This window comes from Chamaea fasciata, unplaced genomic scaffold (assembly GCF_029207755.1).
Source record: "Chamaea fasciata isolate MVZ Bird 193981 ecotype frontalis unplaced genomic scaffold, bChaFas1.0.hap1 SCAF_1, whole genome shotgun sequence".
NCBI classification, from domain to species: domain Eukaryota; kingdom Metazoa; phylum Chordata; class Aves; order Passeriformes; family Sylviidae; genus Chamaea; species Chamaea fasciata.
Genome location: NW_027094086.1, coordinates 103,208,262 through 103,231,380, shown reverse-complemented (window position 1 = coordinate 103,231,380; position 23,119 = coordinate 103,208,262). Strand labels below are relative to the sequence as shown.

Sequence of the window (23,119 nt, the reverse complement as noted above, 5' to 3'; positions counted from 1 at the left end):
TACATGGCTCAGGATATGAAAGAGTGCCTTTACACCTGTGTCTCAGGACAGACTGCTTGGCCTGTCTTTCCAGTCCAAATAGGATTAAGAGGACCAGCAAGTCTTAGATCAGGCTCCTTTGTAGGCATGCATTTATTATACAAACACAGGCATTAATGGCAACATGGGACAGTGGGATTCTCTGTTCTGCAACAGGCTGTCTACCTATGAGCACCTGATCTGGTGCCTGAGGCATGTGCCGTGCATCCCTCCCCATCTCTCCCATCCAAGTTGAGTAAAACCCATCCCACAGGCCCAGATATGTCCAGGTTTCTGCCTCCAGAAGAGTTGTGGGAGCTTCAGAACCTGTGATCTCTAAAGAGCCTGAGAGAACATTTCAACCTTTGATGGCGCCTTCACCTTCATGTTGCTGATGACAGAGTCTGAGGACTCAGGCACAAGCCAGATTTCCAGAGCAAAAAAGAATGAAATTCAAACTTGTTGTGCAGACGTTTGGGGGAAGTCAGAGCACATATTTGTTTTATCGGCTACCCAGTGTTTCATATCAGAAAAAGTGCTGAGACAACTGCTATGCATTAACAGAACACATCAATAATATATTCTCAATGCAGAAAACTGCCCTGTTTTTCATTAGCATATTTTCCTGCCTCATCATGGCAACACAGATGACTAAGATTGGATACTTTTGGTGAGAATACAAGACTAGTCTTAAAAGCATGAAACAATACATTCAGCAAAATCAAATCAAGGTATTGTAGTTATATATGTTATCTCCAGAGTTTAACTAGTGTTAGAAGGACATACCTAGATTAAAAGACAAAACAGACAAAGAAAACACAAATGTTTTGCTTCTTTTGTAATTAATTGATAATCTCTGCCTGTGGTGGTGAGCTGCCTTCTACTACACCCCATGAAAAACATATTACTGAACTCCACTAGGCAGATATACAACTGTTTTGGTAAATAACCATATCTATTGATTTTTTCTTTGTGTATGTTTTAAAAAAAATTTAATGATGCAACACGGAGGATACAAAGATCTATTAAGACTAATAGGTGCAATTCAAAAAGCTTATTAAATGTATTAACTGCTGTCTTGCTCCATCTACCCCGAACAGTGACTGCAGATTCGATGATCTCTGATGAAGAGCTCTTAGTAATTATTTTTCTTTTAACAAGAAATATGAACAGTCTCTTCAGCCAAACTACATTTAGAAAGATCCCCCCCCCAAAAAAAAAAATCCCACCTTCAACCAACTTAATTAGTAAATACAATGCAGTTACCTGTCATGTTGCAGTAAACTTTCAAAGGTCCCAGTGCCCCACTGCCATCTGGATCTATCCAGTAGTAATTTGAAGTCTTGCCCAAGTGTTTGTATGCTTCACAAGAGAGTTCATAAATAGCTGAAATGAAACAAAACAGAGCAATGAGAATAGTTGTATCTTGGGAGGAAAAAATTCTTAGGAAAATTAATGGATCCTGTTTATGTACAAAGAATTGTACCTTTGACATTAAAGCAATATAACTGAGGTATACAGAAAACAAAGCATCTTTCCAAAATTACAGAAGTGATTTAAAGCTTGCAGCACATAATTTCTGCTTTTGTAATGTGAGGAAAAGCCAGAATAGGAAGAAAATTCTAACAGCTTGGAGAAAAGGAGGAAAAACCCAACTCTTTCAAGAGTAAGTCTAAACCATTTTTTACAATATAGTTCATAACTTTGTTTATATTCTTAAGTTTTTATTACTTCTATTGATACAATATACTTTTACACTTAAGCTTTTTTCCAAAAGATACTAAAAGAGCTTCTGAGTTTTCTCTGTGTAAATTTCGTAATTGTGCATGTTATACTTCAACTCAGAATTACACTGAGTTTCAAAATAGTGACATTTCTCATTACATGGAATGCCTGTTTCTATACAGCTATGCAGTTTCTCCATTACATAAATACAGAACGAATTCTCTGGTCCAGCAAGGTCTGAAATGTCACAATATTTGCTGAAATACGTTTAATTGATTTAGCAGACAGGTTTGTTTCAATTTTTCCTTGAATACTGCTTTCTATTTCAAGTCATAAAATGATTTGTCAAATTATGTTATGATGAATAGCTCAGACCTAATAATAAGCATTGTAGATGAAACCTTTTCTAGCAACACCCATATTTTCTTACAAATGTAGAATTTTTGAAAAATTATGTGCATTGAATATGAAGAAATAATTTTATGCTAAGAAAAATTAAAACTGATAATTTATATAAATTGTTCTGTGTGTATATATGTATAAAAATGGTGATTTACATAAATATTATCCTATACAATTCTTTAAAAAGAAATATGTATTGCTGCTTTGTTTTTAAGGACCAGATGGCACCGCTTTTTTGTTTGGAATCAATCAATCAGCTGCTAAAAGAAATGAAATGTTTGTTTAACCAGACTTCATACCCACTCTAAAAATTCATCTAATGTGTTGGCAATTCTTGCTAGCAATCTCTTTGCTAAGACTGGCTTTATTTCAAATGTCCATAAGGACGAGCTGTTTTCCTGGGCTCTGATGATGATGACTGACTGATCACACACAAGTGATTAAAGCCCTCTAACCAAATATCAAGACATGGGAAGGAAAGCAGAGTTAAAAAAAAAAATCAAATGTTCATGTGGCACAAATGCAAGGCTAAAGGCTGTTATCTACCTACAATTTCTCTGTGATGCTACAAGAGAAAATTTCCTGGAAATTTGTATGTGTTCATTAGAGGATATACAGTAAATTTAAACAAGTAGATGACACTTTAATTAAATTGTGAAACATGCTAAGCCATTTCCCTTTCTCCACAAACAAAGGTCAACATATTCTTCCATTATCAAGAAGACTCTGTATCTGTTTTCAGGCACTCCATACAGAATTCATAAGGAATTCATAACCTATTTTGTTCAGAAGTATTTTCCACGCTCTCCACACACAACCTAAAAAAAATCATAAAGTACTAGCTCCATGAATGTATAATTGTTGTGATACCAAGTGGAAAATTTTAACAGATGCACTTCAGATCAAGTCAAGAAGAAAAAAATATTGTTTGCAATCTCACTAAAATTTTGTGTTTTCAGTTTCTTCAGAAAACCAGGGAAGCTTTGCCTCTGAAGTAACCAGATCTTTCTGTAAGGCCATATGAGATTTTTATCCAAGTTTGCAGCTTTCAAGAACACAAGCCAATATTTGTACAGAAATACTGCCACAACTCAGAAAGCAACATTAAAGAGGGTCATATGGAAGTCAAATGCTTTTCTAGAAAATTAAGGGGTTTAGATTGGACACCCTTCTTTCTATTCTTCTGGAATGGAAGAAATAGAAAGTGATGTAGATAATAGCTTTATAGCATAGAAAAGGCTGCTTTTTAATACATCACCATTGTTAAACTTCAACATTATGTTGAGCACTAAATAAAAGAAATTAAGACTCTTCTTCAAAGGCAAAAGACTGGGACATTGTAAACAATTTCAACTTGTGAAAAGTGTTCTTATGTGTGGGACAGTTTTCTGGGATGTACTATGCATACGTATAGGATCCAAATATACAACATATGTAGCCTTAAGGGACTTCAGAATAGTATTAAACCTCATTTCCATTAAGCTTGGAAATGACCTTTATAATCATCATGTCCAACCATCAACCTATGACCACCACCATGTTCACTACTAAACCATGTCCTCAAAGTGCTGAATCCACAGGCTTTGTTGAAGTGTTCCAGGAATGATGACTTCACCCCTTCCCTGGCAGTCTGTTCCAACGCTTTACAACACTTTCTGTAACTCTAACCCCCTGCACAACTTGAGGCCATTTATGCAGATGCATAACGATTTTAAAAGTGGGACTCAACAAAAATGAAAATGTAGGTACCAGTGCAGTGAGCAGTACATAAACCACAGGAACATAGGAACCAAGTTAAGGGACAAGTGAATTTCACATACTGACAAAATAACCAGTAATTAAAGGTGCAATAGGAAACAGCAGTCACGTTCTGGTGCATGAAGAGAATTGATGACAGAAAGAGATCTTATTGTTGATCGCAAAGGGAAGCCACTTAAATAAAGAAAAGAACAAGAGCAGCAAGCATCAGGCAGAAGGCAACTCAAGCAGAGGAAATTAAGACATGAAACCAAGGTGCCAAAGTGGATGATGACATAGAAAGGAAGACACCACAGGATTGCCTTATCAGCCACTACTTGCTTTTGTAAATGTTACACAAAAAGATCAGTAGTGTGTAAGACAGAACAGGTGAAAATAGAAAACAAGAAACTAAAAAAAATCTTAAAGTAGATTAAAGGACTAACATCCTTTCACTAAAGGAAAGCACACTAAAACAGAGAAGAAAAAACAGAATACAAGGAGGGACCATTGCAGAATCAAATCATCTTAAATGAGAAAACTAGTAAAGGTTCTAATAAAAAAGCAAAAAACCTAGCTGAGCTGAGAAAAGACAAGATTCAGAATGTAAGATTTGGATATAAAGTTTACAGTGTTCACATGAGAATAAGGAGGAATGGTTACATAAATCTACATACAGAGGAGGAAGAGAGAAAAGGACTTTATAGTGCTGATTCCATCTGGAAAATAGGAAAGAAAAATAAACAACAACAACAACAAAATGGGAAAAAAAAACGGGAAAAAATGGAAAAAAACCGTAAAAAACCAAGAAAAAACAGAAAAAAATGGAAAAAACGGAAAAACATGATAAAAACCGGAAAAAAACTGAAAAACACAAAAAACATGGAAAAAAACCCGGAAAAAACTGGAAAAAAACCGGAAAAAAACGGAAAAACACGGAAAAACACGGCAAAAACACGGCAAAAAAGGGAAAAAACAGAAAAAACGCAAAACACGGAAAAAACCAGAAAAAAACCGGAAAAAACGGAAAAAACCAGAAAAACCTGGAAAAAACGGAAAAAACTGGAAAAAACCGGAAAAAACGGAAAAAAACGGAAAAAACGGAAAAAACCGGAAAAAAAACCGGAAAAAAACCGGAAAAAAACGGAAAAACACGGAAAAAAATGGAAAAAAACGGAAAAAAATGGAAAAAACAGAAAAAACGGAAAAAAACGGAAAAAAACGGAAAAACCGGAAAAAAACGGAAAAAAACCGGAAAAAACCGGAAAAAAACGGAAAAAAACGGAAAAAAACGGAAAAAAAACGGAAAAAAACCGGAAAAAACAGAAAAAACCAGAAAAAAACGAAAATACCCGGAAAAAAACGGAAAAAAACGGGAAAAAAACGGAAAAACCGGAAAAAAACGGAAAAAACGGAAAAAAACGGAAAAAACCGGAAAAAAACGGAAAAAACGGAAAAAACGGAAAAAACGGAAAAAAACGGAAAAAACCGGAAAAAACCGGAAAAAAACGGAAAAAAACGGAAAAAACGGAAAAAACCGGAAAACCCGGAAAAAACGGACAAAACGGAAAAAACCGGAAAAACCGGAAAAAAACGGAAAAAAACGGAAAAACCGGAAAAAAACAGAAAAAACCGGAAAACACCGGAAAAAAACGGAAAAAAAACGGAAAAAAAATGGAAAAAACCGGAAAAAACGGAAAAAAAACGGAAAAAACGGAAAAAAACGGAAAAAAACCGGAAAAAACCGGAAAAAACCGGAAAAAACCGGAAAAAACCGGAAAAAAACCGGAAAAAAACCGGAAAAAAACCCGGAAAAAAACCCGGAAAAAAACCCGGAAAAAAACCCGGAAAAAAACCCGGAAAAAACCCGGAAAAAAAAAGAAAAAAACCGGAAAAAACCGGAAAAAAACGGAAAAAAACGGAAAAAACCGGAAAAAACGGAAAAAAAAATGGAAAAAAAAACGGAAAAAAAACCGGAAAAAACCGGAAAAACCGGAAAAAACCGGAAAAAAAGGAAAAAACGGAAAAAAACGGAAAAAACGGAAAAAAACGGAAAAAATGGAAAAAAACGGAAAAAACGGAAAAAACGGAAAAAAAACGGAAAAAACCGGAAAAAACGGAAAAAAACGGAAAAAAACGGGAAAAACGGGAAAAGAATGGAAAAACCGGAAAAAACGGAAAAAAATGGAAAAAAACGGAAAAAAACGGAAAAAACCGGAAAAAAACGGAAAAAAACCGGGAAAAAACGGAAAAAAACGGAAAAAAAACCGAAAAAACATCGGAAAAACACGGAAAAAAAAACGGAAAAACACGGAAAAAAACCCGGAAAAAAACCGGAAAGAAAATGGAAAAACATAGGAAAAACATAGAAAAAACATCGGAAAAACATCGGAAAAACATCAGAAAAACACGGAAAAAACCCGGAAAAAAACCGGAAAAAAACGGAAAAAAACGGAAAAAACTGAAAAAACCGGAAAAACCGGAAAAAACGGAAACGGAAAAAACGGAAAAAAACGGAAAAAAAAACGGAAAAAAAACGGAAAAAACGGAAAAAAAACGGAAAAAAACAGAAAAAAAAACGGAAAAAACCGGAAAAAAACGGAAAAAACGGAAAAAACGGAAAAAACGGAAAAAACGGAAAAAACCGGAAAAAACCGAAAAAAACGGAAAAAAACGGAAAAAACGAAAAAAAACGGAAAAAATGGAAAAAAACGGAAAAAACGGAAAAAACGGAAAAAAACGGAAAAAACCGGAAAAAACGGAAAAAACGGAAAAAAACGGGAAAAAACGGGAAAAGAATGGAAAAACCGGAAAAAACGGAAAAAAATGGAAAAAAACGGAAAAAACGGAAAAAACCGGAAAAAAACGGAAAAAAACCGGGAAAAAACGGAAAAAAAACGGAAAAAAAAACCGAAAAAACATCGGAAAAACACGGAAAAAAACCGGAAAAACACGGAAAAAAACCCGGAAAAAACCCGGAAAGAAAATGGAAAAACATAGGAAAAACATAGAAAAAACATCGGAAAAACATCGGAAAAACATCAGAAAAACACGGAAAAAACCCGGAAAAAAAACGGAAAAAAACGGAAAAAAACGGAAAAAACTGAAAAAACCGGAAAAACCGGAAAAAACGGAAAAAAAAACGGAAAAAAACGGAAAAAAAACGGAAAAAAACGGAAAAAACGGAAAAAAAACGGAAAAAAACAGAAAAAAAACGGAAAAAACCGGAAAAAAACGGAAAAACCGGAAAAACGGAAAAAAACGGAAAAAAACGGAAAAAAACGGAAAAACCGAAAAAAACGGAAAAAAACGGAAAAAACGAAAAAAAACGGGGAAAAAACGGAAAAAAACGGAAAAAAACGGAAAAGAACGGAAAAGAACGGAAAAGAACGGAAAAGAACGGAAAAGAACGGAAAAGAACGGAAAAGATGGAAAAAAACGGAAAAAACCGGAAAAAAACAGAAAAACCGGAAAAAACGGAAAAAACCGGAAAAAAACGGAAAAAAATGGAAAAAACCGGAAAAAACGGAAAAGAACGGAAAAACGGAAAAAAACGGAAAAAAACCGAAAAAACATCGGAAAAACACGGAAAAAAACCGGAAAAACACGGAAAAAAACCTGGAAAAAACCCGGAAAAAAATGGAAAAAAAAAACGGAAAAAACCGAAAAAAACCGGAAAAAAACGGAAAAAAGAACGGAAAAAGAACAGTAAAAGAACGGGAAAAAAACGGTAAAAGAACAGAAAAAAAAACGGAAATAGAACAGAAAAAGAAGGGAAAAAGAACGGAATAAGAACGGAAAAACCAGAAAAAAACGGAAAAAAACGGAAAAAACCGGAAAAAAACGGAAAAAACGGAAAAAAACGGAAAAAAAACGGAAAAAAACGGAAAAAACGGAAAAAAACGGAAAAAAACGGAAAAAAACGGAAAAAAACGGAAAAAAACGGAAAAAACGGAAAAAAACGGAAAAAAACGGAAAAAACGGAAAAAACGGAAAAACGGAAAAAAACGGAAAAAAACGGAAAAGAAAAACGGAAAAAACGGAAAAAAACGGAAAAAACCGGAAAAAAACGGAAAAAACGGAAAAAACGGAAAAAAAACGGAAAAAACCGGAAAAAACCGGAAAAAACGGAAAAAACGGAAAAAACGGAAAAAACGGAAAAAAAGGAAAAAAACGGAAAAAAACGGAAAAAAACGGAAAAAAACCCGGAAAAAACGGAAAAAAACGGAAAAAAAAAGGAAAAAGAACAGTAAAAGAACGGGAAAAAACCGGAAAAAACCGGAAAAACCCGGAAAAAACCCCAGAAAAAAACCCGGAAAAACCCGGAAAAACCCGGAAAAAAACCCGGAAAAAAACCCGGAAAAAAACCGGAAAAAAACCGGAAAAAAACCCGGAAAAAACCCGGAAAAAACCCGGAAAAAAACCACGGAAAAAAACCCGGGAAAACCCGGGGAAAAACCGGAAAAAAACCGGAAAAAAACCGGAAAAAAACCGGAAAAAAACCGGAAAAAAACCGGAAAAAAACCGGAAAAAAACCGGAAAAAAACCGGAAAAAAACCGGAAAAAAAACAGGAAAAAAAACCGGAAAAAAAACCGGAAAAAAACCGGAAAAAAACCAGGAAAAAAACCAGGAAAAAAAAGGAAAAAAACCCGGAAAAAAACCCGGAAAAAAAACCCGGAAAAAAACCCGGAAAAAAAACCCGGAAAAAAACCCGGAAAAAAAACCCGGAAAAAAAACCCGGAAAAAACCCGGAAAAAACCAGGGAAAACTAGGGGGAAAAAAAAGGGGGAAAAAAGGGGGAAAAAAAGGGGAAAAAAGGGGAAAAAAGGGGGAAAAAGGGGGAAAAAGGGGGAAAAAAGGGGAAAAAAGGGGAAAAAAGGGGAAAAAAGGGGGAAAAAAGGGGGGAAAAAGGGGGGAAAAAGGGGGGAAAAGGGGGGAAAAAGGGGGGAAAAAAGGGAAAGAGGAAAAAAAGGGAAAAAAAGGGATAAAAAAGGAAAAAAAAAAGGAAAAAAAAGGAAAAAAAAGAAAAAAAAGAAAAAAAAGGAAAAAAAAAGGAAAAAAAAAGGAAAAAAAGGAAAAAAAAGGAAAAAAAAAGGAAAAAAAAGGAAAAAAAAAAGGAAAAAAAAGGAAAAAAAGGAAAAAAAAAAGGAAAAAAAAGGAAAAAAAAAGGAAAAAAAAGGAAAAAAAAGGAAAAAAAAAAAAAAGGAAAAAAAAGGAAAAAAAGGAAAAAAAAGGAAAAAAAGGAAAAAAAGGAAAAAAAAAGGAAAAAAAAGGAAAAAAAGGAAAAAAAGGAAAAAAAGGAAAAAAAAGGAAAAAAAAGGAAAAAAAAAGGAAAAAAAAAGAAAAAAAAGAAAAAAAAAAGAAAAAAAAAGAAAAAAAAAAGTGTGGAAGAACTGAGGACACGAGGGCAATAGATTTTTGCTTTTCAAGCCAGTAGAAGTGAAATGCCAAAAAAGTATATTTGCTTTCTTGTTACCTGGTTCAAATACACAACATATGTAGTCTTAAGGGACTTCAGAAGAGTATTATACCTCAAAATCTTCCAAGCTAAAAGTAAAATTCACATGCACCCTGTTGTCCAAATAAGCTGCTTTTAGCATAATAAATCCAAGTGTCAGTTTGTTAGAGTTTTTCAGAGGTCACTTATATTCTGAGAAGAAAGAAACCCCTCCCTTACAAACAGCTTCTTCACTCTTTACATGCTTTCATATTGCATCAAAAATTGTCTACAAGCTTCAAGAGTTGAAAACCTGGTCAGAACAGTGATCCAACCTCCTAGAGTCAGGAAAAAAACTATGCACAAAATTAATCAAAACTAGAAAGAGAAGGGCACCAAAAATGAACTTTTAAAAGTTTAATCTCATGAATAATACAGATCAAACTGAGACCACCAGATCCATTTCATGATAAAATTTGAAAGAGTTTTCTGTGTTCCAACATGAAGATAAAAAGTTTTAAAACCGTAAACATAAAAAATATATAAATTTCTCTATATCTCTTGATGCAAAGAATCAAGCTTCTCTAAACTTCTGGGTCTAGGCAGAAAATCCAGTCATTTTAATTAACTAACAAATGCAACTATGAATGTAATTTGAAGATCACCATTAACTAAACTAACATTCACAACAGTGGATTTGAATGAGCATGGCTTGAGGGGAAAGGTATCTTCTCTTAGAAAAGCTTGATTAGGTAAGTAGGCTAAGGGAGAACAGCCTAGAGTGAAACAAATTCTAACAACAAACCTTGTAGCTGCACAGACTTTAAGAGCATTTTCATCACTGCCCTTCTTCATGGCATCACCAAAGGGGATGTGGTGATGGATGGGGAAGTCAACACTCATTACTGAGTTTTTAGGACTCTCTATTTTAAACATTAGAGGAAAAAGAAAATAGTTCAAAAAAGAGTTTACAAATAGTTTTTTCCAGCCAAGACTGTTAGTCAAAAGTTGGAAAGAATCAACACCTCTTAGATTCCAGTGGCTCCTAAGTGATTGCGGAAAGCAGATGTTCTCTCTCCTGTTTTACTTTCTGACTGGTGTAAAGATCAAGGGATAGTTATCCTGCACAGGTGGCACAGCTGCTGGCTATCTCCAAAAAGCAGAATAGCTTAATGACAAAAAGGATTTAGAAACTCTGTGGCCCTGTATCTTCATCCCCATAAAATTTCATTAGCACCTTGGCGAACTAAAGTTTTTCCATCACTATGTGAAAAGGCAGCTTTAATTTTAGGGCTGACAAACAGCCTCCTTTTATAAGTGCAAAGCTCATTATAGATAGATTTCCTAGCATGACAGTCTGCACTATGTGGCTCAATGAATGTGTTGCAATATGTTTTGTTTCTGTCAGTGAATGTGGTTGCTGCAGGGAATAAACTCCTTTAAACACGTGCTAATATGGGAGTAAATCTCAGCTTTACAGGAACACGGCAAAGGTGTAGATACAGAAAAAAAGGATGGAATTAAATGACAGCAAAAGTGACAAAAACAGGCAATGCATCAGAGCCACAAAGTCCAGCTATGTCTCTCCAGCACTTTCAGCTTGGAAAAGTACTGAAAGCTAAACAGACTGTGAGGTGCTTAGGTTTATGTAACTCAAACTGGTTTCAACTCTTGAGCCCTGAAAGCTCCAAGCTTTCTAAGAAATAGCTGCACACTGAAATGCCATACCTGAAACTTATTTGAAAAGAATAAAATAAGATTTGTTGCTTTATTATAACATATATTCAGAAGCTAACTGGGAAATGGAAAATGTTAATAAAATTTTTTTATACATCAATGCATGCATACTGAAAGTTCCTGCTCTGTCAGCAGAATTTTCTTTCTGTGCACATCCACATTAAACCTATTCTCATCATTTACTCATTGCAAAGCTATATGGTGGAAAAATGATGTCTTACAATTCCTTTAAGATAAGTTAAAAGAACTAGGTATTTAATCATAGTCAAAGCAGGATATATACAAGAGAAAAATACCCTTCTGTATTCTGATGGAAGGAATACACTCAGCTGCTGGGTTGCTGTACTTCCTCAAGTATATTAAAAAGTTCCTAAAAAGCTCCAAAAAAAGCCAACATGATTCAACACAACTTCAATGTTCTTCCTGCTCTGTAGGACAATGTCTGTACTGGTCAGAACCAAGCCTTACATCTGCCAGTTTTTTTCAAGTGTGGAAATAAAAATTCTGTAGTTTGGAACTCAACCTTATAATGTCTAAGAGCAGGAAAAGTAAAGTAAATTTAAAAATTCATTCTCCAGTTATGGTTAACTTAAAATAAGCACATGTACTGTTAAAGTCAGACAAAAATAAGTGTGAACAAGTATATACATTTCCATCTCACACTGTGAGAAGTAACCCTTTCAGATATGACTTTGAGATGAAATGTTTACTGATGTAGCTTTTACCAGTTCCCAAATATTAGGGGGTGCCCTTGTTCATTTGCTATTGGAAAAGAAAGTGTGGTTGGAAACTTCTGCTGAACACTCCTGGCTTCACCCTCTCCACCTTTAGGCTGCCAGTTTACAGAAGCTTACAACCCCTTCAGCTGTGAAAGCTGAAGTCAAAAATTAATCACAAATCAAAACCCAAAGACAATCACCCACTCCCAGCACCCCCAAAAACTCATTAGTCAAACAGAGACAGAAGGAGGAAATGAAATCTAAGGAAGAAACCATCACCATTCTGACAGAGAACTGCATATGTATCTAAAATTCTTTGAGCTATTGGAATATACTTCTATTTATCATCCTAAGTGTATGCACACCCATCTGAAAAAAAAGCTCCAAAATATTATGAACACCTAACACCATCTGATCCTGCACAGAGAAGGTTCTAAAGTAACCATGACCTCTGTTTTAGGATCTTTTTCTTGTCATTTTTACTCATTACACAATAATCTTAATGTAAAAAAACCAAAAGATAATGAAACACCTGGTTTGCTTTCTGCATACAGCCAAATACCCCTTTAAAAATATTTCTTGATTAAAAAGCATCTTGAAAATATTTGCTACAATAATGCCCTCCCCTAAATAAAAGGTGGCAGAAGAACAAAAATAAAATCCTAACAGGAAAAAAAAATTATCTTGCAACCCCAATAGTAGTTCTTCACACTAAATTTATGATGGACTCTAAGAGCAAGTTCTGCATGACCAGAAGTTGGATCACCACAAGCCACACACTAAATATTAGGTACTTGCAGCTAGGATGCCTCTGTAAAATTAGGTTACCTTGATGAGGAAAAGCACAGGAAGCAGCACTTTTAGCAAAATATATCATTCTAGTAGGACAAAGCTGTAAGACTTTCAAGGATTCTGGCCCTCACAATTCAGGAAGCAGCTGTGGCTGCTCAGTGTGCTCACCTGGACAGGCCAGAACAGTCGGAATATACCAGCATACCCAGCTGGCTGCAATACTGAATTTCTGTGCCCAGTCTATCAGCACTTGGACACTACACTTGGATGTGTCAGCAACTGCAGTGAAGTTCATGTCCAGGAAGAAAACTTAACTTCTCAATGAGCTGCAGCTTTATGCCTATCCTAAATATGGTGTTTACATAAACTGTACATAAAAAGACTAATTTTGTCATCTGAAATAGATCTACTGTAATGCCCAAGGAAATTCCAGAAATTGCTTTCTGAAGAAATCTAACTATTCTTGATGCAGTTACAGTTCATTCAGTTACAATCAAATTACTTTCCAGGTAAAAAAATGAGGACTAAGAAAGTGTCCAAATGTGACATGCCCTTGCCATTGCAATGTCACTTCATTATTAAAGACAGTGAAAAACAGAAAACCTACCTTTCCTGACGTCATGCATAACTGAAAATTTGAGTAAACAAAAACCTCCAAAGTCCTGAGTGTAATACAATTTGTGTGCTCATATTGCATCTGCAAGAAAACTAATTTATTCTGTTCTTAAAAAAACATTGCTATACAGCCACAGAGCAAAGGATACAATTTTCACAAATAAGTGCCATTAGGAAATTGGTAAATTTCACTGTATATAAGAGAATTGGAGAAAATTAGAAGGTATCATGAACAAGTCCACCAAATTGCAGATATGTATGACACAGCCCATGTTTTAGCCACTGATTTTTCCACTTGTAGTACAACTTTGATCACGCACCATTTCAGCCATGACTAAGTTGCCTCCTCACCCATAAGTTGAACTGAGCTACTACAGCCCCAGATGTACAAGCAAAAACAACCCCTGGCATCTTTAAATGCCTTCCCAATGAAACTGGCATTTGTTTATTTTGGGTTACCATCATTGGTTTACTCTCACAGCTAGCTAGGGCAAGCACACGAATTCTAAGGGCTCAAAGCTTCATCCTTTCACTGTCATCACATGACATTAGCAAGAGTCTTTTCCACACCACACAACTATTTTGATCATGACAGTTTAAACAAAGTTAACCTAAAGCCCAAGGCTTCGATTCTGTTACCCTCAACATCCTGTTAAACAAATACTCCATTCTACAAGATTGTACCGCCTTTTCCAGGAACAATTACTCAAATTATATTTGAAGAAATAGGTGCTGAGATAAAAAGCAGGATCATTTTATGGTCATAATTAGTATACCAACAGTATCATGTGACTTTTGTGAACCTCAAAGATAACGTAATCTACCTCCCTCCAAAAATCTCAATTACATCCATGCATTATTCCTGACACAGATGAATTTAAAAAGATGCAAATTCCTTGATACACCAGGGCAGCCTATGGCTTCACCAGCCCTTCAGGATCAGCATGTTTCCCTCTCTACACTTTGGTGCTGTTCTGCTGCAACTTAAACGCATATTTTCTCCTTCTATTCACAATGAATTTGGAGGATAAGTTATTGCATTCCTCCTTGCAACCATCTTTTTTTTTTTTTATTTGCAGAGACAAATCTCATCTCTGCATTAAAATGGCTGAGTTTGTTCATTTTGATCACTGGTTGCATTTTCTAGGTGCTATATTACTCTCTCTCTTCTTTGGATTTTCCAATTTTTTCATTAAGCTTAGCACATGAAAATGGAAAAAGGCCAGACTAATTTGCACATTCCACAAGTTTTACTTCTGTTAATTCATCCCTAAATGATGTTTTTTAAATTCTCGGAATCATAAGCAATCAACTACAAGGCAAATCAGCCATCAATAACCATGACTTCTACAAAACTGAATTAAAAAATTGAAACACAAATCAGCAGTGTTTCCTCAACCATTGCTTTTACAATTTGTTAAGCCCCCAGCATAGTCCTTCCCAGTGCTCAGTAGATTTGCAGTAGACTTTAGATCCCTAAAATAGCTTCCCAAAGGAAAAACATTCTTACATTTTGCATACTTACATAATCGTACACATATAATATTAAATACATATGAATCATAGAAATAAACTATAGAAATAAAAAATATAAATAGAAAACACAAGGTGGGTTTTTTGTTGCTTTTGTTTTTTTTAATTTAATCAGGAAGGTAAAACAACAGAGGTAATTTTGGTGCTTTTTATCTGGAATAGTGTTCATTTCTGTCCATGGCTGCACTGGCTGTCATGGCACTAAAACTTTCCAAAAGTAAAGATCCTTCATGACTGAGCATAAGCCTTCTTCACACTGGCATTGGTCTAAGCTTCAGCCTTCTAAAAGCTTCTATATCTTCCTCACATGCTCCCTCTGCCTTCTACTGTTAGCTAATGAATTTATAAAGTGTTCTCACCATTAGCACAATATCCAAATATGCCCCATAGAAACAGAAATGAAATTAAAAGCAGTAAAAATAAAAACAAGATATATGGTAGCTTGCAGATTTTGTGTCAAGTTTACTTGAGGCTTAGTTATGTCAGTGATAAACATGACAATTATCATTGTTTGTGATGTTCCGAAAAAGGGAACAAAATAGAGGTTTTGCCATCAGAGTGAAAAGGAGAGCAGAAGTTTATATGCCACTGGGGTAATAAGGAAAATTACTGCTCTAGGGGTGAAAGCTGCAATTTGAGCTACTACACCACAGTAGCTCAACCCAGGAATTTACTATGAATACAGAAAAAGGCAACCCATTAATGGCAAAATAAAAGGTGCTTCTGTTTCTCTCTCAACTTTGTTCTTTGCTTTGGGCTGGGAGAGGAGGGGGAAGAGAGAAATTAATTTAAATACAAATGACTGAACCAAAATGGATTTTTAAACAAATTTAGCAGTGACTTTAAATTGCAAGCCATAGATTAGACAATTAGCATCTTTGTAACAGTGTCAGCCAACAGATACACAAGAAAGTATAATTAGACACCAATTTTTAACAAAGTTCTTTTTTGAATTAAGTCATCCAAGGACACACAAACACAAAACCCACAACCAACCAAAAAACCACAAAAACAACCCCCCCAAAAAACAAAAACTAAGCATGAATTTGGGACTGAACAAAACACTGTTCAGGATAGAAAGGGCACAACTTCATTTTAAATCTAGATAGTGTTGCACATTTGTATAGCTGTAATTCAGTCATAGGTCCTACATCTGAGAGGGAAGATTGTCAGAGAAACTCAGCTATTCACCATACTTCTGCTGGTCTTACACTGGGCCCAGCCACAGAAAGCTCTGGAGCTGCCTGGAGCTCGTTTGAGTCTCGTCCAGCTGGGAGGTATCAGGAACACTGCCAATAACATCATGTTCCTTTCCTCCTCCCATCCCTCTCTTCCATGCAAAAGGATTCAAGGTTGGTATAAAAAAAATTTTTGAATAATCCATATCCTTAGAGAAAAAGTATGAGTTCTATTTCAATTCTTGCTTACTTTGTATTGCCAGGGTAATGGAAAAAAAGTCAACGGCCAAACCTTAGCTTTACAATTTCCCATCTGTGTAATATGAATCCTTGGTTACTCTCTACAGTGAACACAGATACTCAAGTGAAAACCTCAGCAAATTATGCCAAGGCCAAAGCAGGGGAGACAACTCCCATAAAGTCAGGTCAAAGATACAGATTATCTGGAATCTTATCTTAACACAAGTTATCTGTAAATGGCTACACATAACAAAGACACTGAATAAACCAAGGTATTTTCCCTCACCAAGAATATACTGGTTCTTTTCTGCCATGGATATCAGAGCATTTGATCCCTCTTCAGACCTGAATACCCTAATCAATGTTAAATGATGCTCAGACAAAGAGGGATATATTCTCATTCCACACCTTTGAAAGAGACTGTAGTGTCAGTTTTTGTTTGATCACAAATATTAGTGTTCACAAAATCCATTACCTGCATGTTCATTTATAGGACTGCAATCCAGTTTTAATCTTACCAGCCTCAACAGTTGTTTGTTGCAGCAGTCCTCTCATTAGGGATGGAAATGAGTCAAGACACAGACTCTCATTTAACAACATGAAAAGGGTCCCAGTTTACTCTTTATAGCTTAGCCATCCTGACTGACTACAGCAAATGCTTACTGTAGGGTCCAAATGCAAACTCTGACTGCTGGTTATTTACTGCTGGAATAGGACTGTAAGTGTTTCCTTTCCACCTCTGACCTCACAGCAGATCTTCTATAGCAGCAACTCTCTTCCCTGCTTCATTCCTCTTTGTGTTTTTCTAGATCATTCCTTCCTCCTCCAGGTCCTCCCCTGACCAGCCACCCCACCCCTTTTTTCACACTTGTCTTTATTAGTCACAGCTATGACCCATTAAGGGCAAGGCTGCTCCTTTGCTTTGATAATTAATACAACTGTGTCTTATCAGGGGCGAGATCTCCTATAATCCTTTCTTCTACACCTCCATTGGTGTAATTGTCACTATTTGCTGCCCTTTTCCTTCCTTTTCCTCATCCCAAATCCCTAAATGTTTTTGTATTTGACCTTCTCATAACCAGCAATCCTGTGAAGGAAATTATGTCTGTCTTTACTGAGCACAAGATGTACTTAAGGGAAACTACAAGTTATTGGAAAAAAATCCCAAACAAACCAACAACTGGTTAAATAAAATTTCATAAAATCTCAATTGAAAAGCTTATGTTTGAAAAAAACCCGAACAAATAAACCACAGAACAGTAGCTTGCTTACAAAACCACTGCTATGCACACAGACTGACAGACACCTAACAAAATAGTGGTTTTCCAGAGAAGCTGGGCACCTATTTTCACAAACAGAAAAGATCTATAGCATTATGAAAACAAATCCTCACATCAGCATTTACATTATCTCAATCAAAATGTCCTCTATCAACATGACACCAATTTAGAAGGAATGCATCATGTTTGTCATTTCCATTAATCACTAAGCAACTTGCACTGCCAAAAGAATTCAACCTTTTTAACTGACATAAAAATATCAACAGAAACATCTGCTCCATATCCCCCTTTTTCATGCTTTCCCTCTGATGCTTTCAAATGAGAATGACTGTGTCCTGGCAACTTCCTAGAAATCACGTTTACATCTTTTTTTCACATAATGGATGAGCTGTGAAATTAGTAAGATGTTAGATGGGTACCTTGGGGGCTGCCCTGGTTGGCACACACTCTATTTTGTCAGTATCTGTTTCAATAGCAGCACTGTAGACTATTAATTTAGACTATTTACTGAGGGGATGAGAATATAGAGAAAGTGTCAGGTTCTGAGAAAAAATGCCTGTCTGCAGGTCTGCAGAGGAGCTCAGAGAACCAATGGCAGGGCAGGAGCCAGAATAATACCCTGCCAGGCTGCTCCCAGGCCCACTACAGGAGACATCAAACCATTCAAGCCCATCTGACTCAAATCAAGGATGCACACAAGTAACAAACAACCTGTCTGGAGCTGTCACAGCACAGCCTCAGCTCCAGCATGTGGGCATGGAGCCCATCGCCCCCATCACTATGAGCCACTCGTAGCAGCTCTCACCAAAACCTTTCAGACCAAGGAATTCTCTGCCTTGGACAGTGACACATCACGGAATGCATGGAAAATGTAGCTCAGGATTGCACAAGACTTAAGAGATATTTAGGGATGGAAAGGCAGGAAAAAGCAGAGGGCTAGATGTTTTGGAGGAGGAAAAAAGTGCAGAAAAAAAGGAGGGATAAATATAAATAGTGGTGTGGTAAGTAAGCTTGCCTGATTGTATCATGCATTGGATCAGCACAGTCTATTCTGCCTTCTTGTTAAATTCCTGTCCAAATCTTTCCTGGGCATGGTGCTCCTGCATGCACACGTGTGTGAGTACGTGGCTGTGAAGACTGACTGAGAAGGAAAATCATCAGAGCAATGATTAGAGAAAGAATGATGAAAGGTGGAAACAACCTGCTGACATTGATAGGAAAGCACAAAGAAATTGAGAAACCTTAAAATTGGGGAAACAGAAGAGGGTTTGAAAAGGGGAGGTGTAGTTAAGAATTTCAGAAGAAGGTAGCTCAGTTAGCCTGAGCATGAATCTGAGAAATGCAGCGATATTTGTAGTGCTCTGAAGTAGCAGTGGAAAATATAAAGGAAGAAAAAAAGGTAGTTGCAAAGAGAACATTATGTTTTCCTGTTTTAGAATGTCTATTAGAACGCCTTCTGAACCTAAAAGTATACTGAAAATACATCCTATAAAATAGAGCAACCACAGACACAAGTAAATTTAGTGTCTTATACACAAGTGGTTAGGCCATTAGGGAATAAGGGTGGGATGAATGAGCTGGTGTAAAAGCTACATAGGGATACACGGGCTTGAAAATTTGCAAGCTGAGAGTTAAAGGAAGACTATGCTTCCAGTAAAAAAAAATTAATACTGCTAGATATACAGTTAGGTATGTGTAAGTAGTATAGTTAAGGCCTCTACGGAGCAAATGAGGATCTACAAACTTAGTCAACACATTCCAGTTGTTTTATTAGCAAACTGTATTTATGAAACAATAGTGATTTCCATGTTTTTGTGAAGTTATGTAAAGGTAGATGATTCCTCCAGCTTCAGTAAAATATTTAAGAATTCCAGTAACTAGTAATTCCAGTAATTCTGTCATTACTTCTGCTAAGAGACTAAGGCAGGCAAGATAACTATTGCCTGTCCTACCCCAGGTGAAATTTTAAAGTGATAGTTATGGAGCACGACTGATACTGAGCATCTACTTTTGCTAACAGATTTTGGTCCTAAAATTTTCGCTGCTTTATCTCCCATTTAAATTACAGCACATTGGGAAGGAGAAAAAACCTCAAACTCTCTCCAGACTAAAACTACAAAGAAGCATAACAGCTCTTACCCCTGAATGAAAAGGGTTAATGTAGACATTTGATTCCTAAGAAGGGCATATACAGGTCCAATATATTTATGCTGCAGAATAGTGAAAAGAAATATTATAATGATGTTCAAGAAAGGTAGTGTCCATAAAAAAGAACCAAACTGAATCAGAATCCCCACCATCTGGAACACATATCATACACATGCAAGTATCATAGGAGAACTGACAATAATTATTCTTTATGTTTATTTACTGCAGTAGCCATACACTTAGTATTAGAAATATTGTTATACTACCTATTAAAACAAAATATGGTGTAGAATGCACAATAACTATCTCAGGGCTTAACTTCATTTCATTAATTAATTTTTTTCCTCAACACACACTCCTATTAGATTGATCATACAGCCTTCAACACATTGGAAAATTCATTGTAAAGTTAGAATGAATCAAATCTTTCTGTGCTAGGTGATGTGCATAAAAATGCTACAAACTCTGGATAATGTCTGGTTATCCACAGCTGCATGTCTTTTAATAGCAAGCCTAATTATACCCATTATGTTCCACTATTTTGAATTATTAAAAAACTTTTTAAAGAAAAATTTTATGTGGACAGATAAAAATATATCTGCATGCATATGTGAAGAAATACTTGTTACTTTGACTATAGTACATCTTTTACAGTTGATATTTGCATTAACTTCATTCTCTCACATCTGAGAAAATAGGATTAGAGTGACTTCAAAACATGTTTTTTCTGTCTAATGGCTGTCAATGGGATTTTAATATAAGCACCTTAAAAAACTTTAATTGCAAAAAAGCATTAAGAGTGAAGTATGCAATATGTTAGATTGTCTTAATGGAAAAGTTTAAGGAAAAGCTAATTAATTTTGAAGTCTTTATTTGCAGAGTTCTTTTCAGGCCATGAATTAATTCTGGCTTTGATTTTATGGTATAAATGAGCTGCTTTAAAGTTATCTATTTTTAATTACATGTTCTCTTTTAACTATCCCTTCGAAATAATATTTGTTTGTGCATTGTGAACAACAATAGAGAAAGGTTACAGTAGCTTGCAAAAAAACCTCAGCTAATACCCAAATTTTCCCAAATGCAGGCTGCAATTCAGGAAAGTTACTTTGGTAGTTTTACAAGAATTAGCTACAACTGAATTAAGAAAGTGCTCTGAGTTAGACTTTGACTTCATACTGTTCTTCCACTTGACCCCACAAGGTAGAAATTTAGCTTCAGAACTCATGACACTTGATTCTAATGAAGAGCTATATGTAAACAACTCAACTATCCAAACAACTAAAACCTGAAGTCCAGTTTCAGCCCTTAAAGTCTCTCTCAAACCTCAGCAGGTAGAGTCATTTCCAGATGATTTTTTAATTTCAGCAAAATTACTGCTCGTTCGTTATTCATATTCTACTCTGCATCCTAATGTTAATTTTCTCCACTTTACCTTCACCAAGTAAAGTTGGAACTGCATGTTGGAACTGCAGCCCTTTCTGGCCTGAGCACAGACCACATCCATTTACTTACAATAAAAATGCAAGTTGCCACCAATTTATTGCACATTCTGCATTTCATAAACACCTGGTGCAGAGCAACTCTCAGCTCAGCTGATAATAAATTAGTAGTAGAACTATAGTTTATAACACTGAAACTAAGAACAATCTGATTTTTAAACAAATATTGGAATTCAAAACCAAAACACTTGCAACCTCAAAAAAAAATTAAAAATTGACAGAGTAAAAATCTTGTCTTTTCCAATTTTACAGGGATAAATGAAAAATGCAACAATTTAGGGCTTATATGTTACACATGAAAAATTATTAAAGAAGATGAAACCGACTTCAGTCTTGTTTTAAAACTACATTTTAATAAAAAGAGGTAATTTAGTAGTCTGCATTTGAAAAGACATGCATTATGTTAAATCCTTTGAAAACACGTAATAAAAATATGAATCAACAAGGACATGTATATATTATGATGACAATTTCTTTGAAAAGCATTATTGAAAAAAAGGTTAGCCTCCTTCGAAAGGTAGCATATTGATTATATGATCCTTATAATAAACCACTGTAAACAAAAGTCTTTATAAACAGGCTTTGAGAATCTCTATTCTCAAAGGAAACAATCATCTGAGAAACAAGGTTTTGCAGAGCATGAATAAAATTTTAACATTTGATTACTTCAGATACAGAGTGTGCAAGAGGAGAAGAAAAATAAAGTGATAGCGACATAACAGGCAGAGAACTATCAGTAGCTGAGAGTGCTTTCTCAGGATACTGTGAGCAGAAGAAAACAAAAACCTCTTTCTAGAGATTTCAGAAATTTTAGCTTTTTTTTCACCCTCTATTTCTCCAAGATCAGCATTGCTCACACATCCGTACTGCAGAGTTTGAATGTGGAATTAGTCATCTCTTGGAAACTACTTAGACTCTGCTCTCAAGTAAGTCTCAAATCAGGGACTCAAAGAAGCAATTCAAAAAGCCATAGGGTTCATCAGGGACACACAAACAGCAGCTCACAAGAGGATGAGGTGGTAGGGTGAGAAACTATGTTCCCTTTTCTTACAGCATCTCATACAAAAGAGTCGTTAATATCAGTGCTAGAAGAGCTGATAACCCTTTCCTCATCACTATGTCCAGTGTTAATTTCATAAATATTTCCTCTAGGCCCAAACCAAGCAGGCCTGTCAAAATAATTCTTATCATTTCTCCAGCCTCACTTTCCACAGAGTAACGTCACATTTCACCTCCCTGCAAAACTCCTCATTCCCATTAGTGCATCCCACAGCTGCTGTCCTCTCTCAGCCCAAATGACTCAAATTATGCCCAACATATTAGGATGGGGGGAATGGGAGCAACTCAGATTTTTCCCTATTGAAAGCTCCTCTTTCATGTTCTTAAAAGTAAGCAGTTTGGATTCCCAGTATTATTTTTCCTTCTTCCTTTCACATGATTCAAGCAATCTAGCTGCCATGAACAAGTCTAATCAGCAATGTGGAGTCTTACTGCATTTCTTAAATGTCAGCTTTCCACACAGAAACTCAACCCAGAATGTTCTGTTGCTGTTTCGTACATTTTGTATGTTTTTGGTCTGTTCTGTACTGTCTGGTGCTGTCTTTCTACAAGTTTACTAATGGAAATTCTTCATTTGCTACTGGGAAATTGTTCAGGCTTGTGCACTGTGTTCAGTCATATGGGTGCACAACTTGTGCTAAATCTCATTGAAATCAGATGCTTACATGTCCACAAGTGTGTAGCATATATCACTATTCTGCTTTCTGCAAAAAAGCCAATTCTGGAATCTAAGATTTGTTTACGCAAAACGCTGCTAAACTAAATGACTAAAATATCAAGGTTCACTGGCAAAGATTCAGAAATGTCAAGGTGATAGTTTGTAACAGCCCTGCACATAAATGCCCACAGGACAACTGAAGGGCAGACAGCTTTATGCCAAGTCTTCTCAAAATATAGGACATTTCTGACTAGGTTGTATCTTCAACTTCAGATGTATTAAAAATCAACATTCTTTCTGTCTTTGGATCTGAACAATCTTTCACAAGAATTTCTTATGTA

General features: G+C 35.8%; 1 protein-coding gene across 1 annotated transcript in view; it reads right to left on the bottom strand.

Moving 5' to 3' along the window:
- Positions 1-23,119, bottom strand: part of CNTNAP2 (contactin associated protein 2) — a 765,857-nt gene that overhangs the window by 325,979 nt on the left and 416,759 nt on the right. Inside the window, exon 13 of the mRNA XM_066189178.1 lies at positions 1,285-1,404. Within this exon, the coding sequence (XP_066045275.1) occupies positions 1,285-1,404 (120 nt within the window). The remainder of the gene's footprint in view (positions 1-1,284; positions 1,405-23,119) is intronic.